General features: G+C 53.2%; 2 protein-coding genes and 1 long non-coding RNA gene across 3 annotated transcripts; 2 read left to right on the top strand and 1 right to left on the bottom strand.

The window, feature by feature from the left end:
• The first annotated feature begins 4,571 nt into the window (after positions 1 to 4,571).
• Positions 4,572 to 11,793, top strand: LOC123351329 (cytochrome c oxidase subunit 6B1). Its single transcript, XM_044990600.1, has 4 exons — positions 4,572 to 4,726; positions 5,615 to 5,730; positions 10,629 to 10,729; positions 11,536 to 11,793. The coding sequence occupies exons 2-4, from the start codon at positions 5,625 to 5,627 to the stop codon at positions 11,587 to 11,589; spliced, it is 261 nt and encodes an 86-aa protein (XP_044846535.1). The 5' UTR covers positions 4,572 to 4,726; positions 5,615 to 5,624; the 3' UTR covers positions 11,590 to 11,793.
• A 3,092-nt stretch (positions 11,794 to 14,885) lies between these two features.
• On the top strand, positions 14,886 to 15,825 carry LOC123351470 (V-set domain-containing T-cell activation inhibitor 1-like). The gene is made up of 2 exons (XM_044990857.1): positions 14,886 to 15,419; positions 15,740 to 15,825. The coding sequence occupies exons 1-2, from the start codon at positions 15,098 to 15,100 to the stop codon at positions 15,823 to 15,825; spliced, it is 408 nt and encodes a 135-aa protein (XP_044846792.1). The 5' UTR covers positions 14,886 to 15,097.
• A 9,818-nt stretch (positions 15,826 to 25,643) lies between these two features.
• Positions 25,644 to 26,872, bottom strand: LOC123352167. The gene is made up of 4 exons (XR_006574113.1): positions 26,765 to 26,872; positions 26,414 to 26,493; positions 25,883 to 25,988; positions 25,644 to 25,689 (listed from the first exon to the last, which is right to left on the bottom strand). It is a non-coding gene; the product is annotated as an uncharacterized LOC123352167 (long non-coding RNA).
• Between the last annotated feature and the right edge of the window lie 432 nt (positions 26,873 to 27,304).

The raw sequence follows: 27,304 nt of genomic DNA, 5'->3' as shown, positions 1-27,304 counted from the left end.
CCTGGGGGAGAATTTCCAAACTCTCCCAGGCCTTGTCTGGGCGTGGGACAGACTTACCAGTTAAACCAGCATGGTTATACTGGGCGAGTTAGAGGTGTTCTGGGCTAGTTAGTATGTGCTGGTATAACGCCCCCAGGCCGACACGTCTTTTCCTGGGTTGGAGCCAGTTTGCAGCCCTGCAAAGCGCAAGCAGGATTGGCCATTTCCCCCACCCCGCCGCCGCTCCCCAGAATCTCTCGCTTCCTGGAATCTCTCTAGTCCCGGCCTCAGTCACGGGATTTCCCCCTCACTCCATGGCTACTGCGTCCCGGCGCCCTCAGTGGGGCTAAGGCCAGGCTGCCCTCAGGGGAAACAGCTGCCAAGCTGGGGGTAGGGGGCTTGACAGGAGGCTGGGAGGAGGTGGAGGTGGGGGGACGTAAGAGCAGGAGAGGGCTGGAGAGAGACAGGGAGAAGATTGAAGGGGAATGGGGGTGCAGGGGATTGTGGGGGGACAGGAGGCAGACTGAGGGGAGCAGAGGGATGGGGGGGGAGAGGCAGACTGAGGAGTGTAGGGGGGCTGGAGAGCAATAGGACAGCAGCTGCCCCACCCCAGGCTTAACAGAGGGACATGACATCCCCCTAAGCTGCCCTCAGAAATCTCCCATGTCTGTGTGCTCGGTTCCAGCTGGCTGCAGCATCCCCGACGTTCATGCATAGGGTGCCAGTGTTGGAAAACCATAGTGCTAATGAAGCCTTTTTGTATTAGGCCTGAGTGAACCAAAGTTATGCTATGCTTGCCCAAACCGTGTTGGAAAGCTTACAGAACTTATTAAACTGAAGGCCGTGTATTTACCTATGTCAGCTATTTTGCTTATCAGCTTGTTTGGCTCCCCAAGTGTATGCAGCTGCGTTCACATGTATGTATCCAAAGCATCTAGTACAAAGGGTCAACGGGTGTATCTTGTTTCCCCTTCAGAATGACAAATGTATTCTCAACAGCTGTATGTATCTTGTAGCCCCCACAAAATAATATATGTATCCTGCGTACCCAATTATCCCCTAATAAATCCATGTACAGGGTCTATAGGTCAGCCAAATAACGTAAATGAGACGTCAACAAAGTTGTTTGTTACTGGGTATAAAGGTAGGCCCGTTTGGCCATGTGGGGTGTGTCTCTCTTCTGGCACTAGCCGATCAGAGCACCCGCTCAGCTGACCGATCAATAAAGGGTGTGGTACTCGTCTTCCTGTCTCCGTGCCTCCTTGGGGTAATTAGGTAAGCTCCGGGGGAAAACGAGCCCTTTTGGCTAACACCAGCAACCTCCCCCAGCGGATCCAAGCGCAGAGTTCATCATCATTCATTTATTATGCTTTAAAATTGCGAGACTTCTGGGACCTGCCTCCTGGGTTTCAGAGGCGCAGGATCGGCTGCGGAGGATGACAGGAGTTTGCAGGATTTGGGCGAGAACCAGGAACTTATTGTGCATAATGTGCAGCTATTGATGCTGCTGATTTCTTTCTGCTGGGGTGGAGTCAGACCATTTTCTTTAAAAGAAACGTAGTTTTAAGTCTCTTGTATTTTTAAACTAAATCTATTTTGTGTTATTTAAAAGAGATATGTATTTAGTAAAGCCAGGCAGTCTTGCTTCTTCATGCACAGTTCAATGTGACCTGTTTGGGTTAAGCTAAACAGGGTCAAGACACTCTTATTCTAGGCTTGTCTACACTGAGAAGTTAATTTGGATTAAGGTAGGGTGTGAATTTAAAGCGCAGAAGCTATGCCTGATTAACTCCCTAGGTGGACGCCCTTATTCCGGTGTGAGTGTCCTCACATGAAGCTATTTAGAAATAGTTCCAGGCATAGACAAGCCATAACGGTAAAATCTCCAGTGGAAGGAACGTGTTTGTGTTTGTCAGCACCCAGCGGGGAGCCCTGGTCTGTGAGCAGCTTGGAGAATTCAGCTTTTCTTTTTTGATAATTTCAACAGTGAATATCAATGTTTGTTTTTAAGCATTTTTTTTTCAATTTCTGCCTATTTAAATTTTCTCTGTTGCGGGAAACTATCGGGGGAGGTCAGACCATAATTAATGACAGTAGATGTTGAGATTCAAAAGTTTATAACCGTTAAAACACAAATGGTCAACCTCACATGTCACAAGGTACGAAGCAAACATCCTTAAATCAAACTAAGACGGTGTCGGGCAGCATTTTGCTTACTTTGCCTAGCTGTGAACTTCGATTATCATGGATGGACATTTTTTTTCCTGCGATTTACGAGTGTAGGTGAAATCGACGTTTAACGAAAAAAATTGAACCCTTCCCAGCCCAGCGATGAGCAGGGCCCCAGGAGCTACCCCAACACAAATAAGGGAATGTCACAGTGGAGTGAGGTGTTTTGCATTTACTGACATTTCCACCACCGGTAAAGCATCCTACCCACGTACAGCTCCCTAAAAGCCAATGAAGGTGAGCAGATGGAGAGCCCCTGAGGTCTATTAGGGACCTCACTATGTTGATCTACTAACCTGGGGGCAAAGGTACCTTGGGTGGGAATACAGTAACCCGGGGGGTGGAGGGGAGGGATAACACACACCCGCTCCCTAGTGATCGGTACCAACACTGTCCCCTAAGTGAGAGAGGCAGATGGTCACACGGCGACGGCAGGGTGTGGATGGAGAATGGGGGGTGAAGGGCGCAGTCACAGAGAGCCCAAGTCAGGGCTGTGGCCAGCACGTGCCCAGGGCATCTCTGGTTTTAACCTCCACGCTGCGAGCAACCTACATTCCCGCATCGCGTTTCTGAGCCAATGAACTGCAGTGGCTCCCAGCCTCACCCCCACGCTGCTCATGCCTAAGGCTAAGATTTTGTCAGGGATATTTTTAATAACAGTCATGGTCACGTCACAGGCAATAAAGAAAAATTCACAGAAGGCTGTGACGTGTCTCTGACTTTTACTAAAAATATCCCTGACAAAATGGGGAGCCCCACTGCGGGGGCCCCACACTGCCTGTGGAAGTTGGGCAGTTGCTGGGACCTGTGGGGGCTCAGAGTTCCAGGGTCCCCCCTCAAAGTTAAAATTTAACAGCCCCTCCCTAGGCGCCAGGGTGACCACCTTTGTTGGGTGGAAATAAGGGAAAACCACATGAAAAATAAGGGAAAAATGCTTTATTTTAAGGATCAGAGGGGTAGCCGTGTTAGTTTGGATCTGTAAAAGCAGCAAAGAATCCTGTGGCACCTTATAGACTAACAGATGTATTGGAGCATGAGCTTTCATGGGTGAATACGCACTTCGTCGGATGCAAGTAGTGGAAATTTCCAGGGGCAGGTATATATATGCAAGCAAGAAGCAGGCTAGAAATAACGAGGTTAGTTCAATCAGGGAGGATGAGGCCCTGTTCTAGCAGTTGAGGTGTGAAAACCAAGGGAGGAGAAACTGGTTTTGTAGTTGGCAAGCCATTCACAGTCTTTGTTTAATCCTGAGCTGATGGTGTCAAATTTGCAGATGAACTGAAGCTCAGCAGTTTTTTATTTTAAAGGACATTTAAGGAAACACTATTTCTGTTTGCAGATATTTTTTCTCCAGTCTGCATTTCCACTGCTCTCATGTATTCAATGCAATGCCAGAAGCTGAGAATGGGCGACAGGGGATGGATCACTTGATGGTTACCCTGTTCTGTTCATTCCCTCTGGGGCGCCTGGCACTGGCCACTGTCGGAAGACAGGATATTGGGCTAGATGCAGGCCTGGTGCAACCACTTGGTCTAGGGCGCCAAGTGGTTGAGGTTGCCCTGGCTCGGCAGGGAGGAGCCGCCTTCCGGAGGCACCGGAGAGCCAGAGCGTTGGCTTGTGGTGACGGCGAGCCCCAGCCACGGAGGAGCTGGTGCGGCGCAGGTGGGGCAGCAGCCCTGCAAAGGCAGCGGCGCCGCTAGTGGGGAGCAGCCACGCCCACCGCCCTCATGCATCCACTGCAGGAGCCTCCAGGGTGGTGGGGGGTGCCAGGCCGCAGCCCGGGCAGGCGCCCCCCCAGATCCCTCCTCACCACACTCGGGTTCTGCGGCTCCCGGGTGTCTGAGCCGCCGCTGCCTCTCCCGGAGCAGGCTCAGGACCCCGCGCCCCGGCTCACATGCCCGGGAGCCACAGAGCGAGGGGGGGAGCCGGGGGGCACACAGAGGCGGGCACACAGAGGCCGGCACTCGCATGCATCTGCTGCAGCCTGCAGGAGCCCCTGGGGGGTTGCTGTGGTGGGGGTACGGCTGCTCTCCCACTAGCAGCACCGCCACCTTTGCAGGGCTGCTGCCCCCCCCGCCGTGCCGCGCCGGCTCCTCCACGGCTGGGGCTCGCTGCCGCCGCAAGCGGGTCGCTCCGGCTCTCCGGTGCCTCCAGGAGCTGAATCTAGAGTGTCTTCTCCATGTGCCCTATTATTATGAGTATTATGGTAACAGTGTCTCTTTTTGTATGCCCGTTTATTATGTGTATTGTGGTAACAGCGGGAGGTCGCAGCGCCGATGGGACCATCTCTGTCGGCGCTGCCCGCCCTCTTCCGGTGCCGCTCTAGCCCCTCCCTCTCGATGTTCTTGCGGCGACGCTCTAGCCGCGCTCTGCCCCGCTCTCTTAGCCTGGGCGTCGCGTCCCCTCCATGATAAACCGTCACTTCCGGCGCCTCTCTAGCCCCGCCCGTCTCGGTGGTTCCGCTCTCAGGCCGTCGGGCTCAGGGTGAAAGTCACTTTCAGGAAGAGCCGCCGCGCGGGTGAGGCCGGGACCGGGAGGGTGAAGCCGGGACCGGGGGTGGGGATCCCCCCGGCTCCTCCCTCCGCCCTGGCAGCGGCTGACCGTGGGGACCCCCCCGCCCCGAGGACTCGAACCCGGGCCCCTCGCGCCGCCACCCCCGTCCCGGGACTCGGCTCAGCCCTGCCCGGGGTCCGCGCCCTTGCTCCGGCCGGCGCCGGGGGGGAGGGGGAACCCGCCGGGGGCGCTGGGGGGGATCGCGCCGGGTTTAACCCCCCCCGCCCCCGAAACCGGCTTGGGCGGAGCGGCCCGCGGGGGCGGGGGTCACTCGGCCGCGACCCGAAGGGTTCAGCCCCAGGGGCGGCTGGGGCGAGATCGGGGCTGGCTCTTGCGGAGTCTGACCAGGGCGATGGGCAGCCCCAGAGCTCACCCCGGTTTCCCGTCAGTGGGGGAAGGTTTCCCTTCCTTGGAGCTGGCTCTGAGAGCCTGTTCTGGCTGCGCTCTCCGGATTAATTGAAGCAGGAGTGTTGCAAACCGGTCGCATTGGTAGCTCGAAGGGGGCTTCGCTTGCTGCCTCCCATGGGCAGAATGTAGCTGTGACTCTGGGGGGAACCAGATCCCAGAGCAGAGGGGTGTGAAGCCCGTGCTCAGAGCGCTGTCGTGCTTCCTGGGGAGCCCCCACTGCTCAAAGCTCAGGGAATTTGCTGGGATTAAATTGTTAGTTCCTCGAGGTAGAGGCTGACTCTCACTGTGTCTGTGCAGTGGCTGGCACAACGGGACCCCAATCTCAGCTGGGGCCGGGTCTGTCTCTCCCTCTGTGTCTGTGCAGTGCCCAGCGCAATAGGGCCCTGGTTGGGATCTTTAGCCGCTGCCACAATACAAATGACATGATTTTTCCCCCCCTCCCTAGAACAAGAAAAATGGCTGACAGTATCCAGGCCAAGCTGGACAACTACAAAACCGCCCCCTTCGACAGCAGGTTCCCAAACCAGAACCAGACTCGTAACTGCTGGCAGAACTACCTCGGTGAGATGGGCTGTTAGCAACCAAATGATCTGAACCCTGATGCAGCTTGTTCACTTTGGCTGGTGACATAGGCCTAGTCAGTTTCGCTTCTTGTCTAGTATTTAGATTGCCCACAGTCCATAAATTGATAGTTAAAAATATCCAGGTAATGATGAAACACATTTGCTTTCCTCTCCTGTAACTAACTCTTAAATGTATGCACTGCTAAGGTAGCATCTAACGGCCTCGATCCATGGGGGTCCCATTGTGCTCGGTGCTCTGCATACATGCCATGAAAAGACAGTCCTCGTCTTGAAGAGTTTATGACCTGAAACCCTGATCTGCAAAGGCTTAAGGACCTGCATAACTTTGCACATGGTTAGAGCCCTGTGTGGATACAAAATGTGTATCTGGATCCAATCCGTGGATATCCACAGATTTGCAGGGCTCTATGCATGGTGTGTAGACCCCTTGAAGTCCCCTGGATGAGATGAATGGATTTAAAGGCCAGAAGGCCCATTAAATCATCTATTCTGACCTCCGTGTAATCCAGGCCAGAGAATTTGACCTGACCACCCCTGTTTTGAGCCCACTACCAATTTGCTTCGCTTTCCATTAAGTGCATGTCAATGGCCTCCAGGCTTAGTTAATGCAGAGTTTAAGGCAGCTAGTGCTGCCTCGTGCCCTCCAGAATGTGGGGAAGGGCTAAACTGAACTCTCTGAAAACCAGGAAATAGAAAGCTCTGGTACATGCCATCCCAAGCTTGAGGTACCAGTGAGACGACTGATTTGTTAGATGTTGTACAGCGCACAGTACAGTAGTCCTGCCACAAAGATCAATCTAAAGACGATGGGGGAAGTTTAAATTAGATTAATAAACAAGCCCTCATTAGATGCTATGATGGAGTTGCCTGAACTCAAGGATGCCACCTTCCAGTCCTAGGCAATCCATCCTGAATTGCTGCTTAATAATGGGCAATTCAGTTGGCCCAAACAGGCTTCTCTGAATCCAGAATTGCTCTGAACGCCTCATTTTCCCCAGACGCTTGAGTTACTCTGTGTCTCGGCCTGTTACTCCTGCGAGTAGCTCAACAGGATACAGCTGAGTAAAGCTGCAGCAGCTTTCATTCAAACATCATCTGTAAAAGATGGAAAATTGGAATTATGCTGCTGTATGAAGGACAGAGAGAATCTTCAAAGATTTCTCCCCAGCTTATGGTGTCTCTGTTTGTTTACTCATATCACCGATGTGTCTGGCTTCCAGCACTGCAAGGAGAGATCTAGCTCTGGGTTTTTTAGCTTTCATTTAATAAGGCCTAAACAATATTCAGCTTAAAAAATATCTCCTCTTAAAGGCTTTGGTAGCATATTGTCTCTTGGTAATGAGAGAGAGGATGGCTAAGTGATTAGGGCACTGCTAGCCTGGAACAGCAGAGACCTGGGATTAAATTCCCTGCTCTGCACCACATGTGATGTCAGGTAAACTGTTTAGCCTTCTGTCCCTCACTTTCCCCATCTGTCCAATGGGGTAATAGCACTGCCCTGCTTCACAGAAATGTGGTGAGGATAAACCCATTAAAGCAGAGACGGTTGGAAGCTGGTTTCCCATCCAGTGGGAAATTCTGAACATTTTGGTAGCAAATCAGAACAAAAACTTTCAAAATTCTCAATGGAATGAAAATTCTCTCAGAACTTGGTCCAGAACCATCACAGTGTTTTGTTTTTACATTTCATATCATATAAAATATAAATATATAAAAAGTTAACATAAGATACAAATTTAAATGATAAAGTCTCAAAAAAAACATTTAGACCTTGATGAAAAGACTCGTTTTGACTTTTTCCCCTTGAAAATTCTTGAAATCAACATGTTCCTGCAAAATCTGCGATTCTGTCGAAACTGCATTTTCCAATGGAAAACTGATCTATGGAAAACTTTTCAAGGTGCTCAGATATGACAGTAATGGGGGCCTGATTAGCACCAAGCCTTTAATCTAAGGTGCGTTAGAGCAGGGGAGATGCAAGGGGTGTCCTTGAGCATGTACAGAATAAGGGCTAGCAGCTGGCTGTCAATTTCCATTGACTTCCAGTGCTCAGCGCCTGTTGCTACTAGGCCTTGAAGCTACACGGATGCTATCAGTCATGGGTTTCTTAATCCCTCAGCCTTTCATTTGGGGAACTCTCTCCTGGGAAGCAGAGACTCAGAAACAGATCTGGGGTCGTGGTGTGTAATTGGCCCAACGTGAGCTCCCAGTGCGACGCTGCAGCCAAAAAGGTTAATGCCATCCTGGGATGCATAAACAGGGGAATCTTGAGTAGGAGCAGGGAGGTTGATTTCCCTTTGAATCAGGACTGGTGTGACCACAGCTGGAGTCCTGTGTCCACAGTTCAGGAAGGATGCTGATAAATTGGCAGGATTCAGAGAAGAGCCAGGAGAAAGATTAAAGGGTTAGAAAAGCTGCCTTATAGCGAGAGACTCCAGGAGCTCAATCTGTTTAGTTTCAGGAGAAGGTTATGGGGTGGCTTGGTCCCAGTCTGTAGGTACCTGTGTGGGAGTTGGAGTTGTTATACAGGGTATTCCCATGACACTAATTTAACCATAAATTCCTCTATTAAATCCAAAGGCCAAATGGTATTAATTCAATGACTCTAAACACGCCTAAATAATAAACGGTTTACTACAGTAACAAAACCTTGATGAGCATTTGACCAAGATACTTACAAACATGCTAAACCCTGCAGGTCTAGGCTTAAAATGCTGCAGCGTTTAAGTGAAGACACTCCGCTACTGATGACAGAGAGCTCTCCCATGGGTGTAGTTTAATCCACCCCCTTGAGAGGCGGTAGCTGTGCCGATGGTCAGTGGGAGAAGCCTTCCCTTTGACATCGCACTGTCTACACGCTGGGGGTTAAGGTCGGTATAACTCAGTCGCTCAAGGGCGTGGATTTTTCACACCCTTGAGCGATGGAGTTATGCCAAGATAGGTCTGCAGTGTAGACCTGGCCCCATATTGGTCACCTCCAACTTGGTCAGGCGAGTATTAGCAGAGAACCCCTTAATACCCTTTAACAAACCCGTGAGGTCATTGCCAATTATCAGACCTCAGCTATGGCTGGATGAAGCAGTTTCTTAAATAGCCAATTATTTATGCCCCTGGTATCCAATTAACCTTGTTTTATTTGTTACTTCAGCTCAAACCTTAGGTAAGATAACGCTGATATCACGATGGGTCACTACAACTACTCCTCTTAGTCCTGATCTCATTCTTTTTGGTCACATGCTTTGGGCTGGTTGCTTGTGCTAATGTCCAAACTCAATTTAAAACCACAGTTCACCCACATGTAACGTGGGCCTATATTCCTGCAGTGGGGAACTAATATTTAATAATGGGCTCTTCAGACTAGTAGACGAAGGTCTAACACCATCCACGGGTTGGAAGTTGAAGCTAGACAATTTCAGACTGGAAATGAGGTGTTGTACGTTTGAGAGTATTAACCACTGGAACAGTTTCCCAAGGTTTGTGGTGGATTCTCCATCACTGGCAATTTTAAAATCAAGATTGGATCTTTTGCTAAAAGATCTGCTCTGGGAAGGAATTCAGGGAAGTTTTATGGCCTGTTTTGCACAGGAGGTCAGATCAGTTGATGGCAGTGGTCCTGTCTGGCCTTGGAATCTAGGAAACTGCTTCTGACGGGTTGGATCACAGAAACCCTCTTGGGAGCTGCCACCTGATGTGTCAAGACTATTTCTCCCCTTGCTTTCCCTGCCAGCTCAGGACCCCAGCACCCTGTCTTGCTGAGCCAGACACTCCTGTCTGCTCCAACACAGACCCAGGGTCTGAATTACTTGCCCCAAAGCTGCAGGCTTCACTGAAAGCAGCTCACAGAAGTGTTCTTGTCTTTAACACTCAGATGCCCAACTCCCAATGGGGTCTAAACCCAAATAAATCTGTTTTACCCTGTATAAAGCTTATGCAGGGTAAACTCATAAATTGTTCGCTCTCTATAACACTGACAGAGAGATACGCACAGCTGTTTGCTCCCCCAGGTATTAACACATACTGAGTTAGTTAATAAGTAAAAGGTGATTTTATTAAATACAGAAAATAGGATTTAAGTGGTTCCAAGTAGTAACAGACAGAACAAAGTAAGTCACCGAGCAAAATAAAATAAAACACGCAAATCTATGTCTAATCAAACTGAATACAGATAAATCCTCCCCGGTTCCAGAATGCTCCCTTGTACAGACTAATCTCCTGTTAGTCCAGGTCCAGCAATCACTCACCTCCTTGCAGTTCCTTTCAGGTCTCTTTCGGGGTGGAGAGGCTTTCTCTTTAGCCAGCTGAAGATAAAAATAGAGGGGTTCCCCTAGGCTTAAATAGACTTTCTCTTGTGGGTGGAGACCTCTCCTATGCAAAGTCCAGCTCCAAGATGGAGTTCTGGAGTCATCTGGGCAAGTCACATGTCCATGCATGACTCTCAGTCTTTACAGGCAGAAGCCGTTGTCCACATGGTATCTTGTATGTCTCCAGGAAGGCTTCTTATGTGGATTGGAGCATTCCAAGATGCATTGTTCCCCAAGTGCTTCTTGATCGTGTACTTAACCTTGCGAATTCGTTCCTAAAGCTGACCAAATGCCTCACAAAGCTTATTTAGGAATCAAGCAAGTATATAGCCAATATTCGTAACCTCAAGTACAAAATGATATATGTGTACAAATAGGATGAATAGATATAGTAGACTATAACTTTTACAGAGATATGTTACATGGCACAGACAGCACAAAACATATTCCAGTTATGTCATATTCCCATAAAGCATTATGGGGTACCGCGTTACTGCTCCCCCAGAAGCATCAGCATTGTCCTTTGGGGAGTTTTTCTAGCCTTGAAACCTCTCTCTCTCTCTCTCTCTTGTAGACTTCCATCGCTGCGAGAAAGCCATGGCAGCCAAGGGAGCCGACACCACGTGCTGCCAGTGGTACCGCCGTGTGTACACGTCCCTCTGTCCCATCTCTTGGGTAGGTCACTGGGGCTGAAAGGTTCTTGGCTGATCGAGAGCCCCAGGAACTGCCTGGGTCCCTGTTGCCTTCACTTGCACCAGCCTCTCCACCTCAAAAATTGCCCAGTGACCCAACTCCCATAATCCTTTGCGGGTTCAAAGGCTTGTGGGATACAAGGAGTTCCCTTTGGAGAATCCCCAGCCTGTAGCCTCTTGGCTGGAGCACTAATGAAAAGTGCTGTCTTGTTTTCATACAGGCAGTCAACCTACATGTCCTAGCTCTGGCGGATCCCTGTCGGGTGATTCTGATGGAAAATCAGATCCACAACAGAACAATTTTTCATGACGTGTGTCTGCTTCTTGCAGGAAAAAATGCAAATTGTCATCAAATCCAAATGCCTGAAAACCAAAATATTTCCATTTGGTTCCTCTGCTGCAATGTTTCATGGGCACTGTAGTTTATATCTTCCTGGCCCCCTGCCCTCTATGAACTAGGTTCCCTGGCTGCACTACATCTCCCATGATGCACTGTGGTAAGGGGTGAGGAGACCCTTGTGCATCATGGGAGTAGTAGTCCAAGTAGGCTGCTCAGCTGAGAGAGAATGTGGGGGTGAGGGCCCTGAAGTACAGCTTCCATGAGGCACTAATCAAAATTCTAGATTTTCAGCCAAAAAATGGTGCAGAAAAGTCCAGCTTTCTGCCAGTGGGAAGTCGAGAAGCCATTGTCCATCTAGCCTTAGTCCTGGCCATCCCCTCCCACCCCAAGCTCCTTTCTTCTGATCATGCCGGAATGGGTGATCAATGGAACTTGTTGGTCTCTTTCAGGTCAACGCCTGGGATGAGCGCCGGGCAGAAGGGACTTTTCCTGGCAAGATCTGATTGGCTGGTGTTGGTGCGTCAGCCACTTCTGTCCCCTTGCCCCGGGGCACAGTGGATCTGCTCGGTCCCTTGGTTCGATGTCTTCAGCCGATTCTTTGATTGTCTTTGTCTTCAGTCCCGTCTGATCGAGAGTTCAGTGTCCTCTGATGGGACAGAGTCTGGGCCTTGCAAACTCTGATGATAGAAGTAAAGGGATAAAACCTACATCATCCGTCTCTCTCTTTCATTGGGACCATAATGGGATATCCTAAGGAGCTATTCCCTCCCAGCCCGCTGGCTCTAACCACTAGACCCCACTTTCTTCTCCCAGCTGGGGAGAGAACCCAGGAGTCCTGACTGCAATTAGAGGGTGATACTGGCCCATCCTCTGTCACCCTTCTAAACCTGTGTTCCGTGCCGAGGAAGCAGCTCCGTTCTCTCTCCCGTTCCCGCAGGAATGAAAGGAAGAGACGTCCTGGCAGGAGGCTGTCTGGCACTTGGGCTGCTTGTGCCTCAGCTTGGCAAGCTTGTTGCAGCGCTCCCTGGTGGCAGCTCGCTGGGGTAGAGAGGCAATGAATATCATCAGGGGGCACAGCACCAGTAGCCCCCACTCTGAACCAGAGACAGCTGGGCTACTTCTCCACCCTCAACTCGTTCAGACACCCTGACAATCCCGGCCTAGGTCACTCCACCGGCGAATGCTGACGGCTGGGCGCTAGCCTGTCTGTCCTGCCCCAACCCCTCAAGCGTGAATTCCCATCTCCTGCTGTATTTAACTCCTGCTCTCCGGGCTGCTCTCTGCCTCTTTGGCCAATGGCGCTTTCCCCATTACAGCAGCGTTCTGGGTTTGTACAGCACCGAGCACAGCCAGGACTTGCTCTGTGTCCTCGAGGCGCGAGGGCAACACAGCTCATAAATGTATCTTCACCCTAATGAAACTCAACGCTGTAATTAAGGGGTGAGAATTAGCTCGGATCTGTGGCTGGCTTTTGTACCAGTCGACCCAGTTTGCAGAGCAGTGTCATGGGACTGCTGTCATCACACCGGTATGTTCCCTGCTGTTACACTAGGATAAAGGGGTCTTCCTGTAGCGGGTACAAGCTAGACCAGGCCGGTGTAGCTTTCACTAGACTCGTGCTGTCCAAGTGGCACAACAGCTGTGCCCTACTGGGTTAGCAGGAGACTGCTGGCCTAAAGTTCCTGCTCCCCACCCCCAAGTAAAGGACCCCTCAATCCAAGGGGAGGAGCCATTGGACAGGTTCTGGGGTCAACCAATGAAAAACCAGGGATGAGAGGGAAGGTTAAAATTCAGGGATCCAGAGGAGGGACAATGAGCGGAGAGCCCCCGCTAGCACCTGCCGCTCATCTAAGGAATCAGTGGACACCACTGGGAGGTGAGATTGGGGGGCGGAGAGAGATGTCCAGCTTCCATTGCTCCAGATGTATGGCTGTTGTGGTGAGCATGGGAGCAGGCTGTCAAGGGGGTCCTGTGACTTCGTGTGGCCAGGGACGGGGTGTGCATGGATTGGGAAGTGGGAGGACAAGTGCAGCCAGAATCTAGGCAGAAGGTTCTGGAAGGGCTGCAGGCTCATGTGCCCTTTGCAGATGTGTGCCAGGGTCTCCCTTGCAGGAGAAGGGGCCGGTGTTGGAGGAGTTTGTGCACCATGCTAGGTACATGCCTGTGCTCATGGCTCTGTGGATGAGCTGCCAGCTGATACCCCTGGTGGGCTGTGGAACCAGTGTGGGGTCCAGGCTGCCCCCTGGGGGTTCTCTGCCCTCTGCAGGTCACAATAGGTCCCACCATTGGGTGTGGGGCAGGACACGAGAGCAGGGGAAGCCTGGTGTGAAGCACAGGGGTGTACAGCTGGTTCCCAGGCGTGGTTTGGAGGCAGACCTGCTGGGTGTCGCTCAGGGAGTGGTGGGGGAGGCTTGTGCGGCAGCGGCCTGGTGCTGAGCTCCACAGGGCTGGGGGTGAGGGGCAGGTGGGGAGCTCACACAGCTACCTGCCTTCAGCCCACATCTGAGGGTGGAGCCAGCACAGCCCGTTTACAGGCAGACACCCAGTCACTCCCAGGGCGGGCGGATCCCTCCTGTCCCGGGGGCGGCGGTTCCAAGGGGCAGGTCCCTTCCCTGGGGAGAATCTGCCCCGTGTTTGCAGTCGGGATCGGCCCGGCTCCGGCTGCCGGGTCTCCCTCGGGTTAAGGCGCCCTCGGCTCCCGGGGGCGCTGACAGAGCCTGGGCTCTGCCCACCCGGGACCGCGCTCCGGGCAGGGAGCCCGGCTGTGGGGCGGGGCGGGGCTGGCAGAATGTGGGGGCGGGGCGAACATGAGGGGTGGGGGGGCCTAACCCAATCAACGGGGGGTAAGAGAGGTAGGGGCGGGGCTATCCGCCTTTGGGGGCGGGGTGACCATGAGGGGTGGGGGTCTAACCCAATCAACGGGAGGCAGGGGCGGGGCTTCTGGGAGGAGATTATCCAATAGGATTTTACGCGTGAGATTCGAACCCCCAATCCCGGGCTCCGGCACCGACACTCGCTCGGAGCCCGGCAGGTGCGTGTGGGGCGGGCGCCCGGCGATGGGGGGATACGATGGGGCGGGGGGGGGCAGTGGCAGAGCCTTTCCCCCCCCCCCCGCTGGCAGACGCTGGGCCCGGCCCCTGCTCAGCCCCCTCCCCCCTTGTCTCTTCCAGCTGCTCCCGCCCCGCTGCAGCGCGATGGTCCCGGGCTCCGGCCGCCGCCTGCCCCTGCTGGCCGCGTGGGGGGCGCTGTGGGGTGAGTCCCGCCCCCGGGGGCCTGGGGTCCCTGCCCCGCCCCCCGGGAGGTTCTGGCGGGGCGGGGGGCGGCAGGTGCCGCTGGTCCCTCCCCACCGCGGGGGCTAAATCCCGCCTGGAGCCGCGGCCCGGCCGGTGCCAGCCAGGGAGACGCGGCCAATTTGACAATGTACGGGGGGAGCTGCCTTGTGATTGGCCCTCTGCCTCACTGCCCCGCCTATACCGGGGCGGAGCAGCCAATCAGAGCTCAATTTCCCTCTCTCCCCCCCTCCCCTCCTGTGTGAGCCCCACCCTGCTGGGGGGCGGGACCCCTGGAGCTCCCGCTGGGCAGAGACAAGGCTGGGGCCGCTGGGTGAAAGCAGGGGGGGCTGGGAGCCGGGACTCCTGGGTTCTAGCCCTGGCTCTGGGAGGGGGGTGGGGTCTAGTGGTTAGAGCAGGTTGGGGGCTGGGACCCAGGACTCCTGGGTTCTCTTCCTGCCTTTGCCTCTGGGTGACTTTTGAGTCAGTCAGTTCACTGCCTTTGTGCCTCCATTCTTCCATCTGCAAACTAAATTGTGATGCTTGTGCATAACTGCAGCTGTGATTTGTGGAGTCACTGCGGTCGCTGGGCAGTGGGGGTTGGAGGGTGGGTCAGGGCTGCAGCCCCATCTCTACCCCTGACTCTGTTTCCCTTTCAGGGCTCATTGCAGCCAAGTTGCCCGTCACTGCTCGGTTGGGAGGGGACGTCTCCCTGAGCTGCATCTTCCCATCCCAGCCTGGGATGAACCTCCAGCACCTGATCCTCACCTGGCAGAAGGAACAGGTGGGGGCAGAGGCCCTGGTGGTTCATAGTTACTATTATGGGAAGGATCAGCTGGCGAGACAGGATGAGGCTTATAGAAACCGGACCCAGCTGGATCCAGAGGGGCTGGCCTGGGGGAACGCGTCCCTGCTGCTGAGAGGTGTCCGCATGCAGGACGAGGGTGTCTATTCCTGCCATGTTCATTCTGAGCTGGGTGGGACTTTGGAGACGAGACAACTTAGAGTGACTCAAACGGACCACTTCCTGGCCAAGCTGACCAGGCTTGCAGGAAATGCTGCAGGTGAGAATTATGATGTACCGGTGGGGGGTGGAGCCCATGGTTGGGACAGAGGGGGCTACAGATCAGGATTGAGGGGTGCTGACAGAGCCGTGGGGGACAGCCCCAGGCTGGGACAGTCAATCACTTTCTTCTTCACTGAGCCCCACTACTGGCTGTCCTGGTTCTAGTTGTGGTGGGTCTGGGATTCTCATATGATCTGTGTTTCTCTGGAGTCAGGACCTTGACCAAGAAATTTGGACCTTGACAAAAAATAAACGACTACCCCTGCTGTAACTCATTGCCAGCTCCCCCCCCCCCCCCGCTTCCCTCTCTTGCTGCAGGGCTGAGCGACTGCTGGGTCCCTTTGCTGAATCTCTGCCTGATGCTGATCGTACCTGTTCTCAGATGTCTGCAGGGGGCGTTTTAGTGATGTCAAGTCCTGGCCGCCAGCGACACCCGGGTACTGGCCTCGCCAAAGACACTGCTGTGCAGGAAGCCAGATCCTGTAGAGGGCTTCTACATCCATAGTGGCCAGGATGGTGTTTTCCAGTGGCCACTATGGATGTGGAAGCCCTCTACACCAACATTCCACACAAAGATGGACTACAAGCCATCAGGAACAGTAGCCCCGATAATGTCACAGCAAACCCGATGGCTGAACTTTGTGACTTTGTCCTCACCCACAGCTATTTCATATTTGGGGACTATATACCTTCAAGTCAGCGGCACTGCTATGGGTACCTGCATGGCCCCACGGTATGCCAACATCTTTATGGCTGACTTAGAACAATGCTTCCTCAGCTCTCGTTCCCTAACGCCCCTACTCTACTTGCGCTACATTGATGACATCTTCATATGGACCCATGGAAAAGAAGCCCTTGAGGCATTCCACCATGATTTCAACAATTTCCATCCCACCATCAACCTCAGCCTGGACCAATCTACATAAGAGGTCTATTTCCTGGAAACTACTGTGCTAATGAGTGATGGTCACATAAACACCACCCTATACCAGAAACCTACTGGCCACTATACTTATCTACATGCCTCCAGCTTCCATCCAGGACACACCACACGATCCATTGTCTACAGCCAAGCTCTAAGATACAACCGCATTTGGTCCAATCCTTCAGAAAGAGACAAACACCTACAAGATCTCTATCAAGCATTCTTAAAACTACAATACCCACCTGCTGAAGTGAAGAAATGGATTGACAGAGCCAGAAGAGTACCCAGAAGTCAGCTGCTACAAGACAGGGCCCAACAAAGAAAATAACAGAATGCCACTAGCTGTCACCTTCAGCCTCCGACTAAAACCTCTCCAGGGCATCATGAAAGATCTACAACCTATCCTGAAAGATGATCCCTCACTCTCACAGATCTTGGGAGACAGGCCAGTCCTCACTTACAGATAGCCCCCCAACCTCAAGCAAATACTCACCAGCAACCACACACCACATAACAAAAACACTAACCCAGGAACCTATCCTTCCAACAAGGCCCGGTGCCAACTCTGTCCACATATCTATTCAAGTGACACCATCATAGGACCTAATCACATCAGCCATGCCATTAGGGGTTCGTTCACCTGCACATCTACCAATGTGATATGTGCCAGCAATGCCCCACTGCCATGTACCTTGGCCAAACCGGACAGTCTCTACGCAAAAGAATAAATGGACACAAATCTGACATCAGGAATCATAACATTCAAAAACCAGTAGGAGAACACTTCAACCTCTCTGGTCACTCAGTAACAGAGTTAAAGATGGCAATTTTGCAACAGAAAAGCTTAAAAAACAGACTCCAAAGAGAAACTGCTGAACTGGAATTAATTTGCAAACTAGATACCATTAACTTGGGCTTGACTAGAGACTGGGAGTGGCTGGGTCATTACACAAATTGAATCTCTTTCCCCATGTTAAGTATCCTCACACCTTCTTGTCAACTATCTTAAATGAGCCATCTTGATTATCACTACAAAAGTTTTTTTTTCTCCTGCTGATAATAGCTCATCTTAATTAATTAACCTCTTAAAGTTGTTATGGCAATTTCCACCTTTTCATGTTCTGTGTGTGTATATAATAATCTTCTTACTGTATGTTCCATTCTATGCATCTGATGAAGTGGGCAGTAGCCCATGAAAGCTTATGCTCAGATAAACTTGTTAGCCTCTAAGGTGCCACAAGTACTCCTGTTCTTTTTGGAGATAGAGACTAACACGGCTGCTACTCTGAAACCTGTTACTTTGTTCTGTCTGTTATTGCTTGAAACCACTTAAATCTGACTTTTTATACTTAATAAAAATTAATTTTGCTTATTAATTAATCCAGAGTAAGTGATTAATACCTGGGGGAGCAAACAGCTGTGCACATCTCTCTATCAGTGTTATAGAGGACAGAGAATTTATGAGTTTACCCTGTATAAACTTTATACAGAGTAAAACAGATTTATTTGGGGATTGGATCCCAGTGGGAGCTGGGTGTCTGGGTGCTGGAGATAGGTAACTTGCTAAGCAGTTTTTGGTTAAAGTCTACAGCTTTGGGGGCATAAACCAGACCTGGGTCTGTGTTGCAGGAGGCTAGCGTGTCTGGCTCAACATGGCAGGGTTCTGGAGTCCCAAACTGGCAGGGAAAAAGGGGTCAGAAATAAATTCACCACATCAGGTGACAGTCCCAAGGCGGGGGTCTCTGTGACCGAACCTGTCACACACGGAAGCTCAGCTCAGCTTATAAAGGCTGGTGCATGTCCACTTTCCTTTGATAAAGTGGTGAACTGCTAAATGAGTTTGCGCTGTCCAAGGGAGTCTTGGGCAGTAAGATGGTATATCGGTGGGGTGCATTGCTGGGAGCTGGGGTGATTGGCTTGTGTGGCTCAGGGATCAGTCATGCTGATGGCTGAGTGATCACAGCGCCTGGAGGGGTTTGCTGCCTGTCACTGGCATAGCAGTGTGAGAGAGACAGCCCAGGCTGGAGAGTTAAATGTGCATATTGGTCTATCAGTTGCAGGTTGTACCCTAGGGACCAGGGGACTCCATCTGTTCCCTTTAGCCCCACCTCTGGCATGTGCACGGCCCTTCTGCACAAGCCCCTGCCACCCAATAGTGACAGCCAGAGCTCTTAACAAAAAAAGCACCTAGCTCACACCTCCCTTGACACATTCCTGCACCTCTGTTGAGAGGCCTGCCCCACAGATTGAGAACAGATGGAATAGCCACTTGCAATGGTCCCTTCTGCCTTAGGCCTTTCTACACTACGAAATTAGGTTGAATTTATAGAAGTTGTTTTTTCAGAAATCGTTTTTGTACAGTTGACTGTGTGTGTCCCCACAAAAAATGCTCTAAGTGCATTGTCGGCGGACAGCGTCCACGTCGACTTTAGGTTGGATATTAGGAATAACTTTTTCACTAGTCGGGTGGTGAAGCACTGGAATGGGTTACCTAGGGAGGTGGTGGAATCATCTTCCTCAGAGGTTTTTAAGGTCGGGCTTGACAAAGCCCTGGCTGGGATGATTTAGTTGGGGATTGGTCCTGCTTTGAGCAGGGAGTTGGACTAGATACCTCCTGAGGTCCCTTCCAACCCTATTATTCTATGATGGCCAGCACTGCCGTCCGCAGGAAGAATCTTCTCTGCCTCTCCGAGAAGAACTTTCCGAACACCTGAAACCAACCGGATGTGAGGCTTCAGCGGATTGCCCAGAACCAGGCTCCAAATCCTGGACTAGAACGGCTACTCCGTCCAGTGGCTCCAGGAGGCAGCCACCCGAGCTGTGCCATGACCTGGCAGAGTGGCCTTACCTCCCCCACCCTGGCTGTGGTCTTGTGCCCCAGGAGCCTGCTGTCTGGTGCCAGTCCCAGGCCCAGAGGTCTTCAGCCTCATGGATGGTCAGGCCTGGGAAAGAGACACACACATTTGTCATCCTGGTTGCAGGTCTTGTGTCCTTCCAATCCCACTGGTGGCTGCACAGTGGGCAGAGCCCTCGCTGTGTGCCCGGCCCAACAGAATGGCAGGAGCTGGTGTAGAACACAGAAAGAGAGAGAGAGAGACTCATCCTCCAGCCGGGTCGGTCTGAGAGAAATTGGCTGGGGGCCCAGTCTCACTTTTCTATCGGGTGCCATTTCCCAGCTGGGTTCCTTACCCCTCTGGTGCAGCAGCAGTTGGTGGAGCCGGAAAACCCCCTCCCTGGCCTGCCGGCTGATGTCCTTGGCTGGGTCACCTCCGGGAGAGAACAGAGATTCTGAACCCCAAATAATAAGCAATTGAATCAACTGATTCAATGAAGAATTATTGTGCCATACAGGTACATCATTGGGTCCTCTCATGGATTGGTAACTGGTAAACACCACTCTGCACTGACTGCCCTGACCACGGGTGGCCCAATGGCCCACTGCACCCCCAACTTAGCAGTTCCAGCTACCACGAGAGCAAGAACCAGAGGCCTTCCTGCTCCTGGGACAGAGGAGTAGGTTCATGATCTACCTGGAAGTGAATGTTGTCCTTCCCCATGCCCGTGGTCTATACTCCATTCAGGGCAGCGCACAGGAACTGCAATTCCTACTCTGGATCTAGGGGCAGTTTCAGTTTGCTGGCAGGAGACTGTACACGAGACCTTGCAGTTGTGGGGTAACCCAGACACTAACATGGGCACGGAAGTTTGAGGAACAGGGCGGAGGCCTGTGTGGGGCAAGGAGGGCAGGGATTTGGGAAGCAAGAGCAGAGGATCAAACACTTTCTTCGTGTGCGACAGGATGATCCCCATTGCAAAGATAGAGAAAGTGAGGCACCAGGTGGGAGAGGGACCTGGCCAGGATCACGTTACCACTCAGTGGCAGGGCTTCAGGATAACCTGTTCCCTGCTCTCATCACTGGACCCTGCTGCCCCTTCTGTATGACCACTCCAGCCATCCTCTCCCATAGGCCATCCCCATCCCTCTCCAGCACCAGGCTGTTTCCATAATGGAAGCAGGCTTGTAACAGAGTTCACTCACCGATAGGTGCCCCTTCCTGGCAAGGCCTGGGATCACAGCTTTCTTGCTGGGCTAGCACCCCTGCCGAGAGTCGCTAGGGCACCCTGGCAGTTTTTTGCCTGGGAACTCAGCCCTTCGGCCAGGTGACTGTCTTTTAGTACACTCCTTCCTGGGTCGCGCTCGTCCCAAACGAAAAGTCCAAACATGTCTTTAACTGATGGCCTGGGTGAATGGAACCTCAGGCTGGCAATGGGCTCAGTGGCGGCCAGGACCTGCAGCCTGCCATTAAAAAGAAAAAAAATTGGCTCGTGTGCCACCTTTGGCACACGTGCCATAGGTTGAGAACTCCTGTTCTAGTGTATACGGTGTGTATTGTACTTTATAGTAATTTTCACTATACGCGTGTAAGCAGAGTCAGGATGAGCTGTACCCTGACATTTGATGGTGAATTGTGGCAAGTTGTGGAAAAGAACTTCAGGGGCTGATCTTGTTTGCACAGGCACACCCACCCCATTTAGCATGAACCCACAGAAGCCCAAATGGTCACTTGGGCTGCTGTGGGATCCCCAGTTTCTCTGTTATTGGGGCAGGAAGAATAAAGTGTCATTACCCTGATTATGTGAATCAAGGACAATGGAACTGTTTTATGACAAAGGGACTTGCCATCAACTAAGTAGCAATTGCTAGACAAGGGACATGGGTTCCAAAACCCAGTGAATTGAGGGAGGCTGGGGGACAGGTGTTTGTATGGGTGGCCTTTGAAGGCCTGAAATATGAATTGCATGCTCTACTGTGGAATATCAGAGCTAATTTTAATTCTATTAGGAGTTTAGTTACAAGCTGTTGAGTTGAATTTGCTTTGAGTCAATGGTACATCAGCACTGAGAATCCCCTACTACAAGCTGAAATCACTAAAGAGCTAAAGTTACTAAGAACTGAAATCACTGACTGCTGTGGGGGCTCCTGAAGTTATGTTGTTGAGCAGCTGGCAGAGCAGTTTGTGGGATGATTGGAGTGGCTTGTGGGACAGCTAGTGGAATGGTGGAGCAGAGCGGCTGGTGGAGTGGCTCGCGGTGAAAGCTGCAGCAGAACCCCATGCAGAGGCGGGGCAGTCAGCCTCGGACCAAGTAAGGTGCCCCTAAACACCACTGCGTGCCCTCACCCGCCCCAAGCTGGGAGGTAAAACTCTGCAGATAAACTTTTGAACTCTGGGGCGGCACTGACCAGGGACAGAGACTTTTGGGGTGTTGGACTTTTGAGACTTTGGGTGATTTTTTGGGGTTGCTGGACTTAAGACCCTGAGGGGAAAAGGACACTGCCAAACTTACTTGGGGTGGGTCTTTTGCTCATGGTTTGTGTTATGAATCCTGTTTGTGGTGTTTCCCCAACATAATGCCACATTGTTTCCCTCTTTTATTAAAAGGATTTTGCTACACTCAGACTCCATGCTTGCGAGAGGGGAAGTATTGCCTCTTAGGCCTGGTCTACACTGGGGGGGGAGGGTCGAACTAAGGTACGCAAGTTCAGCTACGTGAATAGCATAGCTGAACTCGAACTACCTTAGTTCAAACTACTTACCCGTCCTCACGGCGATATATTGAGACGCGATATATTGAACTCCAAGAAGTCGATTGGTACCCGCCGACCCGGGCGGGTAGTATGGACGTACCCTTAGAGATGCCCGGGGGGTGGTATGTAATTGTCCCAGGTCACTGGGTGGGGGCTCGAGCCGGTTTTGCATTGTGTATTGAAATGGAATCCCTAGATACTGAACCCGGCCCTTGTTGCTGCCAACTCAAATGGGCAGAAGGCTTACGCACCATTTTCCTCTTACGTGCTGACCTTAGAACCTAACCCCCACGTAAGATGTGACTCCACTGTATTCATTTTTGAAAGTTTACAATAACTGATGCTCCGAGGGATGAGGGAGGGGCTGGCCTCTCCTTTTGCCTCTCAGTTCGGGCTCATTCTATAATCAGCTCGGCTCGGCCGCAGGCTGTGCAGCCCAGGGGAAAGCACCCTGTTACAGGCCTGCTCTGCCCACTCCCACTGTTACTGGGCTGGGGTCCTTGCTCCCCATTTCAGACCTGGTTTCCAGAGGGGCTGAGTATACACAGGCCCCACTGCCCGGAACTGGAGTTTGCTTGTGCTGGTGACTCTGACATTCAGGCCCTTCATCATTCAGAGGCTGACAGGTGCGGTGAGGGGGCTGGCAAAACCCCACTGCTGAGCGGAAGGAAGTCAAAAAGTTGGGATTCTGGGAGCTGATGGGTTCATTTGCCCTGCTGTGGGAAGTGGAGATGGAGACTCGGAGATGCCTTGTGATCAAGACTACCTGATGCTCTCTTCATGCCCGAGGGGCTGGAGCCTTCTGCCAGAAACGCTCTCAGGAGTCCAGGTTCGAGGACGTCTCTGGGGAGCCCCTTCCTAGGAACAAAACCATGGTGGTACGATGATGGAGACGTCTCTATCCCAGAGCCAGGAGCCAGGGACAGGGGAAGCTCCCAGCCAGGCTATGCATCAGGGACCCACAGGTCCCAAGGAGTAAATGGCTCTTACCTCCATGAGGGAGCAGGGTCTTCCATCTAAGCCTCTTTGAGAGCCAGTGTTGCTTGCTTGGATGGGACGAGGTGACCTGTCCCCACTGCTCCCTGACATGGCTCAGCTGCAGGATGCGCCCGTCTGGGAGGCTGTGCCAGATCCCAGGGCCTGGAAATCAGCTGGGAAGGAGGCTCCTATTCCTTTCACACCCAGAGACCCCATAGAAGGGCCAAGGAGAGAATAAAGGGCAGGAGATGAAGCTAGCCCTGAGCCTCTGTCCCATCCCCACCTCCTCAAAAGTGGAGTTTTCCGAGCTTCAGTGGGGCTGGGGCCCTGACACAAGGGCCTTTCTGCACCATATGGGGCAGGGAGAGCTCTGCCTGGGCGCAGGGGGAATGGGATCGGGGTAAACCAAGGAAAAGGGGGTAGGGGAGTGGGTGTGAGGGAAAGAGCTCCTGCCCCAGATGAAGGAATTTGGGGGGCAGAGGGAAAGAGTTTCTGTGAGTGCCAGGGGGCTCCATTTCCCCTTTCACTAGCTCCCTGTAGGGGTCCCTCACTCTCCCACTCGGAGGGAGGCCCCTCCCGCTGGCCCAGTCTGGTCCGGACCAGAGTCTGCAGGGTAGCGGGGGGCACACAATAGGGCTGGGTGATTGTGACGGGGTTGGGACTCACCACTGCGGCGCCTCCTGCTGGTCGCTCCGGGAATTAGGTCAGTCCATGGGGAGCGCCCTCTGCTGGCAGTGTCCAGTCCCTCTCTTATCCTCCGTTGGCATCTGGACCCGCGTTGTTCCCCGCTTGACAACGTCCTTCTTCAGGCCACTGCCCTCCAGCAGAATTCCCCCTAGTCCAGCCTCACCCCATTCCAGGGGTCAGAGGGGGTGTTAGCAACAGTCCTTGCACCTGCCTCAGTGGCCAACCACAACCCCAAAGTCAGGCCCCTCGTCTCAAGGGCTGGTTGCAATTTGTCTCAGCCACTGCACGGCCAGGTGCAGTACTGCTCAGCACTGCTCTGTCCAAGGCGCTGGTCTTCGGCCTCGTGGATGGTCAGGCCTGGGAAAGAGACACACACATTTGTCATCCTGGTTGCAGGGCTTGTGTCCTTCCAATCCCACTGGTGGCTGCACAGTGGGCAGAGCCCTCGCTGTGTGCCCGGCCCAACAGAATGGCAGGGGCTGGTGTAGAACACAGAAAGAGAGAGAGAGACTCATCCTCCAGCCGGGTCGGTCTGAGAGAAATTGGCTGGGGGCTCAGTCTCACTCGTCTATCGGGTGCCATTTCCCAGCTGGGTTCCTTACCCCTCTGGTGCAGCAGCAGCTGGTAGAGCTGGTGAACCCCCTCCCTGGCCTGCCGGCTGAGGTCCTTGGCTGGGTCACCGACGAACAGAGCCAGTTGTGCCACGTGGTGACCCATCCTGGGGAATTCAGCTGAGTTCTAATGGAAGGGAGAGGGAGAGGGGACTCCATCAGCATTTTCCTGCCAGCTCCCAGTCCCTGCCTGGGCCAGGACTCTCCTTCCCCTCGGCCCCTCTGCAGGAGATGCTAGAGGATAGGAGCTAGAGCTAGATCCATAATTATCTCTGCCTGCAAGGGAGCCTGGAGCACAGGGGTGCGGGCAGGGCCCTCCATGAGGATTTGCTTCCCCAGCTGCTCCAGGATGACAGGAATCTGGAGCACGGTCCCCTTAAAAGCCAGAGTCGCCACTTAACCTGGACAAGAAGAACTTGACTCAAGCCAGGCTCATTCTCTGCTCTGACTCTGCCTCCCCAAGAGGAACACTCCTAACCCACAGCCCCTGCAGCAGCAGATCCTACAGCCCGTTGGAGCCAGCCCACCCCCACCTGGAGCCAGGAAGCTGGGGTCAGAGGCCACTTACGTGGAACTCAGGGAGGGCGATGATGGATCTGAGCAGGGCCGTGCTGCTCCTGATGGCCCTGGCTCTCTCGTGTGACACCCTGGACACGATCCAGTAGTTAATGTGCTGTGGGAAAGGAGGCAGTTCAGGATCAATGGGTGGGTGCATGTGTTGTGCTAATGAGCTCCTCCCCATCCCCGGGGGCTGAGACATTGTATGCAGTGGGGGTGGAATATCTGATTCATCGATCGCAGAGCTTTAGAAGGGGATTGTTGCCCCAGGACGATGCTTGTATCCTGCAGGTCACAACTTGTCATTGTCTCTCTAGATTGGGACAATGCTCGGTGTCGGGGCTGGTCCCATCCTCCCTGAACTCCTGATTCCTGAACAGCTCAGCAGGAAGGAGACAGACGCCTCAGCCCTCCCTGGCTCTCAAGTCCTCGGTTGAGTGAAGGGACTGAGCGTGAGCACAATCCCCCAAGGAATCTCAGGGCCCGTCAGAAACAAGGGCTGATTCTCTGGGGCCCTCCTGTTTCTCTAGGAACGAGCCTGTGACTCTTCTCTGAGAACCATCTTCTGGATCTCCCAGGAGGGGCTCAGACTCTCACTCCCCAAGCCAGCCAGAGGCCCTATGGTTAGTGCTCAACAGGACCAGGCAGAGCTCTGGCTTGAAGTCCCAGCTCCTTCCTCTGTCCTTCAAGGAGGAAAGGCCTGACACTGCATTGCACTGACTGCCCTGACCAAGGACGCCCACTGCGGGTGCAGCTAAGAGGACAGACTTGAAAATGGATCTAAGAGTTAAGGTAAAATTGCCCCCATCCCTCTCATCGACCTCACCTCCAAGATGTAGTGGAGCTTGGTGGTGTCTGGGGACTTTGCCAGAAGGTTCCCCAACATGACACCCAGGAGGTCTGGCAAGACCCTATGCAGATCCTGCAAAGCAAAGGAGAGCCATGGGTCAGACTTAGGGAAACTGGGGCTACACCTGCCCCAGGATGAGAAGCACCAGTGAGACCCCCAAACACAGATCCTGGCCTTTCTCATTCACATCCCACTGCAGGCAATTAGCAAGGATTTGTGGCAGGATGAGAGCTGGCTCTTCAATCCAGGATTTAGCATGATCTACCTGGACTTGGGTGGTGTCTGTCTGCGTGCCCAGGGTAAAGATGGTGTGCAGTGCAGCTCAGAGGAGGTGAGTCTCCAGCTCTGGCTCCAGAGCAGGTGTCATGCTGCTGGCAAAAGAGAGGAGCCGGTATTAGACTGTGCAGTGCTGGGGTGGGACTGGCACCAACATGGACGTGAAAGTGCAGGGAAATAGCCAGAGGCTGGCGAGAATGGAAACTGAGGCACCGAGCCAGGGAATGATAAGGCCAAGGTTTCCCAGACAGACAGTGGCAGGGCAGGAATGGCGCCTGTTCCCTGGATCCTGCTGCCCCTCCTGTATCTGATCCTGGGAGTCAGCCTCTCGCCAAAGCCATTGCAATGTTACTGGAGTGAAAGGAACAGAGCAGCCAGGAGAGGGAGTTGAACCTTCCTGCCACCTCTGCCAGAGGAGTCACCCTTGGGAGGTGAGCTGGGAGTGGGAGGGGCAGTGACTCCCAGCCATGGGCCTGAGCAGCACCGGGGTTAGGGGAACCGGGCAAGAGGGTCTCGGTACCTGAGGTTGGCCACAGAGATCAGGCAGTTGGCCAGGACAGCACCGGGTGGAGAGTCATCAGGAAGCTCCTCAATGAGCTCCTGTGAGACCCAAAGGAGACAAAGGAGCATGTGAGATTTGGGCCTCACTGACACTCCCCAAAGAGGAGATTACACAGCCAGGGCCTCACACAGACAGCAGGATCCCCCCAGCTGCCTCCCGCTCCTCCGATTCCTGCCCACTAGTTCTCCCGTCTCTTCTCCCCAATCTTCAGCCCTCAGCTGCCCCTCCAGCACCAGCCAGCCCCCAACCATCGGCCCGGGGAGACCCCTGCCCCTTCCATGTCTCTTCCGGGCGCCGTGTCTCCCTCACCACAATCCTCTCCACCACAGCCGCCTTGCAGCAGTGCGGCTCCAGTGTGTCCTGCCCTCTCTGCTGTGCAGCGAGACACGCGGGGTGGATGGCCTGCAGGAACACGAGCTGCTGGGCCTTGTCCTGCGCCCACCAGGAGTGGGGGTAGGGGAGAGAGAGCCAGTTAGCCAGGGACCTCCCCTGCCCCAGCCACACCAGCTGCAGGACTTAGGCCTGAATGGGGGATAGTGGGGACCCGCCTAGTGTCCAAATCACCCACGACTTGTACACAAGCAGGGTCAGGAACTGCGACTGTGCCTGTGGGAGGAGGAGACCCTGACTGGTGTGTGACAAACACCCCCATCTTGGGGGTCCCAGATCATGGAGGAGAAAGGTCCCCATTGGGGAGGTGGCTCATGAGGGCCAAGACCCCCTACACAGGGTTGGGAATGCTGGGAAGGAACAGGACAATCTCGGTTCCAGCACAGCTGGGGAATGTTTGTACCTTTTCTCAGCCCTGGAGCTGCTCTCGGATGTTTTTGAGAGCAGCCTCCTCTGTTA

The sequence above is a fragment of the Mauremys mutica genome, chromosome 17 (genome assembly GCF_020497125.1).
Source record: "Mauremys mutica isolate MM-2020 ecotype Southern chromosome 17, ASM2049712v1, whole genome shotgun sequence".
NCBI classification, from domain to species: domain Eukaryota; kingdom Metazoa; phylum Chordata; order Testudines; family Geoemydidae; genus Mauremys; species Mauremys mutica.
This window is presented reverse-complemented; position numbering and strand designations above follow the sequence as displayed.

What these genes read in the sequence shown, in the direction of transcription:
- LOC123351329 (XM_044990600.1), top strand. Translation starts at nt 5,625, where the DNA reads ATGGCTGACAGTATCCAGGCCAAGCTGGACAACTACAAAACCGCCCCC. An exon ending in CTGCTGGCAGAACTACCTCG is followed by an intron (nt 5,731 to 10,628) that starts GTGAGATGGGCT and finishes TCTCTCTTGTAG; the next exon opens with ACTTCCATCGCTGCGAGAAA. An exon ending in CCCTCTGTCCCATCTCTTGG is followed by an intron (nt 10,730 to 11,535) that starts GTAGGTCACTGG and finishes GGTCTCTTTCAG; the next exon opens with GTCAACGCCTGGGATGAGCG.
- LOC123351470 (XM_044990857.1), top strand. Translation starts at nt 15,098, where the DNA reads ATGAACCTCCAGCACCTGATCCTCACCTGGCAGAAGGAACAGGTGGGG. An exon ending in GCTTGCAGGAAATGCTGCAG is followed by an intron (nt 15,420 to 15,739) that starts GTGAGAATTATG and finishes CTCTTGCTGCAG; the next exon opens with GGCTGAGCGACTGCTGGGTC.